Raw genomic sequence first — 8,766 nt, forward strand, 5'->3', positions numbered from 1 at the left:
ATTTCTAATTAGTGTCAAACATTTGATGTGACGAAGTTAAAATTTAGCCCGAGGATCAAACAACCCCGAAATTTCTTTCCGCCCCCTGTGGCTGGCTCTGCGAACAGCGATCCACAGCGGTAGATGCAGATACCCACGTGAAGATGCCCAAGTGAATCCTCTTTCCATGTGCTATATCGTGCAGTCCGTGCAGGTGCTTGTGCTCACGTGGGTGCTGTTTTGTATAACTTTGTATCAAAAGAAATCCAATGGAATCAGTGCTAAGCTCTTCTCTCTCCCTTCTGTTTCTGGTTGAAGGAGTTTGTCCTGCCATGAATTCGGAAACTTTTAATCCATCTGTGTTCAGTGGCCCAACAAGAGATATCCATCAACTCAATTAAGTCCAGTTTAGTTTCGGCCCAGCATACAACCTCTTGCGCGCACAAAGGAGCACAAGAGATATCTAGGAAATCAACTAAGCCCAATTCAGTTTCTTTGGCCCAGCACGCCAGCTCTTCTGCGCATCAGAAGAAAAAAAAAATGTCAACACTCCCAGCTCCCTTCTCCGAAAGAAGATTGAATCTGTCTGAGAACAAATCAACTAGGCGCATGAACGCAGAATGCTTACATATAATTATTGGACCAATTTATACACACATATAAAACCCACCAGTATATACAGAAATACTTCTTCCGTTCTAAATTATAAATCATTTTAATTTTTTATTCATATATATTATTATAAATTAAAATGATCTACAATTTGGAACGATACTAGCCGTACCATGTTAACGAAACCTGATACAAAGCATCGTCCGTCCCCGAGCGCGCAGTTGGGGTGATGCTGGGTTGCTGAGACACATACTCTTGAGGTTCGATCACAAGCTACCTCTACTCGTCGTCGTCGTCCATGTCGACCCGCGCGACGGCGGCCTTCTTCTTCCTGCCGCCGCCGGTCGACGACCCAGCAGCAGCGCCGCCGGCGTCATCAGAACCGCCGCCGCAGCCCGGCGTCTTCTTGCGGTAGGCCTCCTCGTAGCGCCTGGCGTCGTGGACGCCGCGCTCGGCGAGGCCGCGGAGGTTTGGCACCTTGTAGTTCTGCGCAACGTACGCGCCCACCGCCGTGCCCAACAGGAACGGGAACAGACGCCGGCCCAGGCAAAACATCTTGCCTTCTCAAATCTCAGCTACTACTTCTAGTTCCTTAGCCAGCTAATGGCACCGACCGATCGACTACTAATCCTTGTGTTAATTTCTCGAAGCACTTGTCTTCAGCTCCTAGTAATTGACTACTGTATCGCAACACCAGTGGCAGTGCCAGTGAGTGAGTGATGGAGGAGAGAACCGGGTGCTTTATATACTCTTACTCAAAGGTTGGGTTGGCTTGCCATGACGTGACAGGAAGCACTCGCAGCCGGTTCCATTTCTTGGACAGGGGTTCAAGAAAGAATTATTGTCCGTATGCTCTCATGGACATCAGTGGATACGAAATAACCTACACATCTTCTTCCTAGATACGTGGAATTCGAATGGAAGGGTCCAAACAGAAATCATGCTGTACAAATCAAATCAAACCAAATGATCTCAAAAGCTTAATTTGTTTTCACTACAACCCAAAACTGCTACTACCAAAGGCTTCATCCACCACAGCTTCACCGACTTTCCATACAACACTGCACATGACATATGTACATGTCCTGATTATTAAGATTTAAGAGTAATTTTTTTTCCTGTGAGTGATTATACATTAAATGGTAAGTGTGATTTGTTAGGAACTACAAAACCAGCAGATTTTCGCCATAGATTTTTATATACAAAGAAGTCAATGGTTTCTTGGTATTCATGATGAGGTAAGAAAGAGATTGGGAAGGAGGTGTTTCGTTGAAAATTGAATCGTTGACAGACATATAAATTATACTCTTGTAGTAAAATTGTTAGCCAATTTGTTAGGAAAAATACTAAATAATACTAAAAATGTCAGCTACTCGCGGATAACTGTACAGGGAAAACAGCTCTTGCAGTGAGACGTCTCGGAAAAATATCAAGAAAAGAAATTAATTCTATTCACCTTTTGCGCTCGTGATTGGATACCGATGATGGTGATGAGAAAGACATGAAAAGTGCTAGATGGGCTAGTTTTCTTGAGATCGATAACAATCTTTAATTCTTGATCTATTATTCAATAATGAGCAAAGCTACCTATCGACCATCGACATATAACTTTTGGGAAAATTAAACATCTACCCAGTTTTAATTCATGCCATGGCAAGGGTGGCAAAGCAGAGAGATGCATGGGTTGTGTGAAATTGGGAGTTGGGAGGAACCCGGTTCGTCTAACTGTTAATAGAAGTAATGGTTTTAGGGATCGCAAATCTGTTAATTCACATCCAGTTCAACATGGCGCGTGCAGAACAAAGAAATGAAATCTTCATTCACCAAAATACCCAATTATTCCCACACACTACATATAGTACAACACTGCACCACATCTTTGGTAATTAAGCTACAGCTAGCTACTGTTCGTCGTCGTCAATGTCCACCTGCACCACCCTCTTCTTCGTCCTGCCGCTCCCGCTCCCACCGGCGGCGTCGCCCGCAGAAGAGGGCTTCTTGCGGTAGGTCTCCTCGTATCGCCTGGCGGCGTCGACGCCGCGGTCGACGAGGCCGCGGACGTTGGGCACCTTGTAGTTCTGCGCCGCGTACACGCCGACGGCCGCGCCGGCCAGGAACGGGAACAGCCGCCGCAGCAAGGAACCCATGGCTTCTTAGCGCAGATCACGACACACACGCCCCGGCCGCTACCAGTCTGATGAGCTAACAAATCTAACACGAGGCTAGAGTGAGTGATATGAGAGCTCAATTCGATGGCAGCAGAGATGATTTGTGTATATACACATATACTTGCAATTAGGTAGAGTCTGTCTTGCTTTCGAGCTGAAGCATCTACTCGATCGCGTTTCGTTTCTTGGACAAGGGTTCAAGAAAGAAGGGAATAGTCAGGTCGTTCAGTTCCGTGATCGATGTGAATATGTGATGTGCAGTGGCCATGCTTCCGAGCGCTAACTTACTTTGCAAGTCGTTATCACTTGCAACGGACTCACACGGTTTCAATAATCCCAGTGGTAGGCAGGCAGATGAGGAGGAGATCGTGAGCAACTTCCTCTCCAAGGGTCAACGGTGGGTGGGCGTGCGTGTGCGTTGCACAAGCAACCTGCTGAGTCTTTTTTTTTCCTTCTCCTTTCTTCCCCCCTTTCGGTGAACCCAAAATATGAAAAATTTTGAATGCCACCAAAATGGATGAATTTTGGAGAATTCAAAAACTTTGGTCTGGGATTTAATTAGTTGTTTGACCAGTCAACTAATTTACTTTTAAATAAAATGTGGCTACAGTTGATGGAGCACTCATGGAGAAGACGGTGGGGGAGAAGGAGAACTAGGCCCTGTGAAACAAGTTGTGGAATCCTGCTCGGCGTGATAGGCTACGGTGGGTGCGAGCGCTGCAGTCTGAACAATCAGCAGTGCAGCTCGTTCGGCACTAGTAACGATCGAGATCGGTTATGCTGACCGCCTGACCCCAGCAAAATGGCAGGCAGGAAGGCTGGATGCCTGGACGGGTGTCCCCATCGCTCAAACTTTGAAAAGAAAAGGGAAGCGTGGCCAGCTTGTTAACACGTACTTCAAACGAACCGAATTCTCATTTCCATGAATCCGACTCCCTGTACCCTTGTGTATCCTTGTGATAGTAGCTATCACGTACACAATTCATCTCAATAGAATATCATTTCCATACAACGAAATCTGAGTTCAATATTGAATATTTACATCTGAAATAACTTGGAGTACAAGTATATTACAAGCTCCTTGGGCTAAACAACAGGTAGAAGTCCTGCGTAGCAGTAGCTAAGGCTTCAAGTCTTCATCTCCGATCTTCACCACAGGCATCCTTGAGCGAAGCAACACAACCCCTTTAACTAGCAGGATCAACTCGAGCTCCAAGACTAAATCTGCAACCCATGAACTGTCCCAAGGAAGTGGGACATGTCCACGTCACCATCCGTATATGGCAAGTTTTAAGGTGACCTATATACTAGTATAACAAAATATCAAGGAGTATTGTCTTGGGTTTCCTATGCAGCTACAGGAAATGAAAGAATAAATCTTCATCATCCCAACTATATCACAACACCACAGCTGTCCTATACAGGCCTCCGTTTCAATCTCACCTCCATGTCTCCTCGCGAGTTGATGGGAAAGCTACCACCCTTCCCATCTCAACGGCCAACGCCGGATCCTACTCCTGAACTAGTAGCTCTCAACCCATCCTATAGTTTTAGAAGAGGGGGAGATAGAAATCCCAAAACACTAATCAGTGTAACAGAATGTAGGAGTGTCCATGGCCGAGGATGTGGTTATACGTATAGTTTTAACTCTGCAGAGTGTGTACACCTGGACCCACTCGGGCTGCAGACGATGGCCGCTGTCTTGAGACACAGCCCACAACCAAGACTCTCTAGCCGGAATGGTACCATCCTGCATTCCCGGAATTGGACCCATTCAGACGAACCGAATGGCCCGGGACTGTGAACCTCCAGCCATAAACATGGTGTCGAGGGACTCAGAAACTGCGGGCTAGAATAGCCAGGTCTCGGGCATCCTGAAACAGCCTGGGCATGCCCAGAACGACCCAATCCTAACACACAACTCCTGCAGAGTTGGTACCCCCTAGCTAGGGAATGGCTGGAACCCCCCCTCATAATAGGTAAGTGGCGTGCACGTTCGACAAATTCCCGCAAATCATAGTTCCACTAATACATACTAGACCAGAGCAAGCAAGTCCCCAAATGCGTATCCACCAAGTGGTTCGCCAATCGTCACCCATTACAGGCATGGCCGCCCAACTCCTCAAATCCAATATCATCACAATCTCAACTAATCCATAACCTGTACCCATAGGAGGTGTCCAAGATCACCTCCCAAACCCCGACCCTAAGGTCAATTAATGTCTGCTCACTCCAGCCGGGGGTTCGAAACTCTCCAAGTTTTCCCCAACCAAGAACTCACGCCAAGAGGTTTAAAAGCACATATAATCCCAACACATGCAAGCACAGCATAGCATATCTTTTAAAGTGGAGTAGTGGGTTGGCAAGGATAACAGATATAAAATTAAGGCTGTGTAGGGGTTTATAGCAATCATCCATGCGATAAAGTAAAGCGCTAGCATTTCTACTTGCAATGCCTAATAGGAATTCAAATCGAGATGAGCGTGGACCTGGAGCATTGTCCCTCTCCTCCACTTCAACATAGTCGAAGTGGTCCGAGGTCATTGAAGTAGTCCGGGGTGTTCCGGGAATCCTATTATGCGGATTATAAATAAATAACGATATTCTAATAGCAAATGAACTCCAAATGAAAAGCAATAAAGGATCAAATAACCCCAAACACTACCCTAACTGGTGCTCTAAGATTTTAGAAAAATAATGAAACTGGTTTCATATTTTTCTAAACTACGGTTGATTTATTATGAATTTTCAATGATGTAAAACAATTTCTGGGTTTTAACTAATTCCGAAAAAGAAGGGGAACAAAGGCCACGCGGCAGCTTCCTATTCGATCTGGTGTGGCAGACTTGGAATCGGTGTGGCTAGGCTGTTGTGGTCCGATCTGTGAACTGGGCTTCAGCTTGCACACAAGGTGCTCGACGAAAGACCTCAGTAGCCTGCGTCGTTCGGGCGTGCGTTGCCGCTCCAGAGCATGGGCACCGGTGTGTCCAGGGGTCTAGGCATGGCCGCATGGGTAAGGCAGTAGCGCAGCGAGGCTAGCAGGCCACGGCCGAAGCAAAGGCTCGGCCTTGCTGGGATGGACGCACGCGACTTGACACATCAATGCAAGCAGAGAACAAGGCGACGGCAACTACAAAAAGGACGGCGGCGCGGTGGTCCTGGGTTGCACGAGCGCAGGCAAGTGGCACGCGGGTCCAGGGTGCTCCCTGGCTGCGGTCGGCGAGGTGGCGAGCTCGTGGGGCAGTGGCTCGCACCACGCCCGTGGCGTTCGGATTCTGCAGGAAAACGACCGGCGCGAAGGCACGGCTCAGGCAAGCTGTAAAGCGAGGGCTCGGCGACGGCGATCCATGGCGGCGCAACGGCCGGTCAGGCAGGTAACAAAGACAAGAGGCGGCGGCTCACGCGGTGCTCCGGCTCGGGTGCACGCGGGGCAAAGGCATGGCCTTGTCCGCGGCGAGGGTGACAGCATGCTGCAACCCAGCAGGTTGTACAGCAGGAACATGTACGCGGCCCGACGGTCGGGCAACACAGTCAACGGTGGCTCGCCAGCTCGATGGCACGACACTCAGGCAGGCTAAAGGGGAGAAAGGCGACGGCTTGGATGGCTCACCGTGGGGCTCGTCGGAGGTCAAGGCAACACGGGTAGCAAGGCGGGGCCGTGGCGAGGTGACGCAAGCTCGCAGTGCAGCGGCGATGGCGTGCTTGTGGTTCGACGTGTTAGAGATAAGAGTTTGAATGTAATCGAAACAGGAAATCTGGTGAGATATCTTTGGCCGAGTAGTTGTTGTAGTTTTGGTTAAGCTGTTGTAACAAATATATGTTTGTAGATTGGTTTGGCCAAATATATCTCCTAGAGGCCCTATATATTGTAATTTCCTCTGTGCAAATTGTGCACAACATATTAATACGAAATCGTCGCACCCTTGGCTCTGGGGCGATGTTCCATGCAGTTCAAGCACCTCTGTTATCTTTCATGGTAATCAGAGCTTAGAATTAGATCCATGGCGTCAAGCTCAAGTGTCTCCAATCCCATGCTTGGCGTTCAGATTACACAAAAGCTGAGCGAGAGCAACTATGCGCTCTGGAAGGCGCAGGTGCTCACCGCCATACTGGCGTGCGGATGGAAGGCTACACACCGGCAAGACTGGTGCTCCTCCATCTGAGATCGACGACAAGCTACCTGATGGCAAGATCGCCAAGGTGCCGAATCCGGCATATGAAGAATGGTATGCCCGGGACAGTAGGTTCTTGGGCTCATCTTTTCAAGCGTGGGGAAGGATGCACTCACGTAGATCGCTGCCGCGAATACGACAACGCAGGCATGTCAAGAAGTTGAGAGCATGTTTACCATCCAAACTAGGGCTCGATCAGTGAATGTGCACCTGGCATTGACAACCACAAAGAAAGGTACATTGTCAATTACTTATGACGACCGACCCCAAATCTCTCGAGTTAAATCTTAATCTGAGTCCCTTTTTCCCTGTCTCAGCTTTCCCGAGTTTAAGTGCTCAACCCAGTCCCGATCCCGACCCCTGAGTATCTGACCCCTTCCGCCGGTTTCCAGCTCCGACCCCTACCGACCCCAACCCATACCGCCGCATCCTTCTAAGTCTTCCCACAGTGCCTCTTTTCAATCTGAGCAGTGGACCAACCGAGACTGACCGGTGGACCCACAAAATCTTTCTCCCAGATCTCCCGCGACAGACGCACTCGAGTGGCATGCCCGCTTCAGAGTTTCTCCGCCGCGTGGCTCATTTCCTCTAACACCCGCCGCTCCGCCCCGTCGCCGGCCGCGACCGGATGGATATCCGCGCCCCCTTCCCCAATCGCAGTGGAAGCCCCCTGCAACCCTTTCTGCAGCATCTCGCAGCTCGCGCCCATCATCACCTCGCCGGACCCCCAGCCGCAAGGCCCGATGCCGCCCGTCTTTTCCGCCGCCTCTCCACCGTCGCGCCACCCCAGATGCGCTACGCGATGATTCCTCCTCCACCAACCCCGGCCCCGGCCACGACAGCTTCTTTCTCGCCCTGCCAGATCTGCGCCCCGACAGAATGTTGCTTCGCGCTTGCCCGCGCAACCGCAACCCGCCTGTCTTCTCACCTGTGCGCCCTAGTTCCAAGTGTCGTTCCCCTGGTCACATCCATCAAATCCGCCGCACGACGACGCCCGCCTCCGCCCAACCTCAACCACCGGCAAAACCGCGCTTGCGCCACCCTGTCTCCAGTGCCCAATGGCTGACGGCATCATCCCCGAAGTCCTGCTCCGCCGCCCAGCTGCTCAATCGCCGCCCCGGCAGCGCACTCCATCGCCTCTTTCCGATCTTCGTGCTGCTCCAGCCCCCCCTCTCTCTCTTCCGCGCAGCTATAAAAGGGGATGCCAGAGCCCCGCCGGAATTCCCTTCGCCATCGCTGCCCTCCCGCCTTGCTCCCTGTTTCGTGCTCGAGAGCTACCACCCAAGTTCCTGAGGAACTCTCCTCTCCGCTCAACACCCGCCCTTTTCAATCCACCCAGTCGCTTGCTCCCCCGCGCTGTGCTGGAGCTTGCTTGGGTCCACAAGAAGCACCACCACCGTCGGAGCACCGTTGGGCATCGCCGTTGCCCAAGTCTTAGTGCTTCCATCCTTCCGCCCAAGTCTGCTCCTTCTCGACCCCAAGTTTCACCTGCGAGTCGAAGGTAAGCTGCCGACCCCTTGTCCACCTCGTCCGACCCTGTCTGTCCGCCTGACCCTATCTGTTTCGCCGACCCTTTCCCCGCCTCGCCCGAGGGCTCGGCTGTATCCTTTTTCCTTGACCCGAGGGTGTATGTGTAAAACCGGGGACTTCTCTGCATTAAGTCTGAGGACCCCCAGTACAGCTATTCCTCTAGCCTAAGGGTCAGGTCACAAGTTTCTTCCCATCCGACCCTTATATCGTGATCTCCACCAACCCAAGTACACTTTCCCACCTTTTACCGTAGCTTTGCTACCAGTTTCTGGGCTAAAACTTGCAAGTGTTACTGTTGAAGTAAC

The 8,766-nt window shown here is 50.5% G+C and overlaps 2 protein-coding genes across 2 annotated transcripts; both read right to left on the reverse strand.

Annotated features, from left to right (window-relative positions):
• Positions 1–521: 521 nt before the first annotated feature.
• Positions 522–1,286, reverse strand: LOC101778704. Its single transcript, XM_012847013.2, has one exon. It carries the CDS (start codon positions 1,144–1,146, stop codon positions 871–873), a length of 276 nt encoding a protein of 91 aa, XP_012702467.1. The 5' UTR covers positions 1,147–1,286; the 3' UTR covers positions 522–870.
• A 1,098-nt stretch (positions 1,287–2,384) lies between these two features.
• On the reverse strand, positions 2,385–2,961 carry LOC101768988. The gene has a single exon (XM_004972751.2). The coding sequence runs from the start codon at positions 2,736–2,738 to the stop codon at positions 2,493–2,495; it is 246 nt and encodes an 81-aa protein (XP_004972808.1). The 5' UTR covers positions 2,739–2,961; the 3' UTR covers positions 2,385–2,492.
• Between the last annotated feature and the right edge of the window lie 5,805 nt (positions 2,962–8,766).

This window comes from Setaria italica, chromosome VI (genome assembly GCF_000263155.2).
Source record: "Setaria italica strain Yugu1 chromosome VI, Setaria_italica_v2.0, whole genome shotgun sequence".
NCBI lineage: Eukaryota > Viridiplantae > Streptophyta > Magnoliopsida > Poales > Poaceae > Setaria > Setaria italica.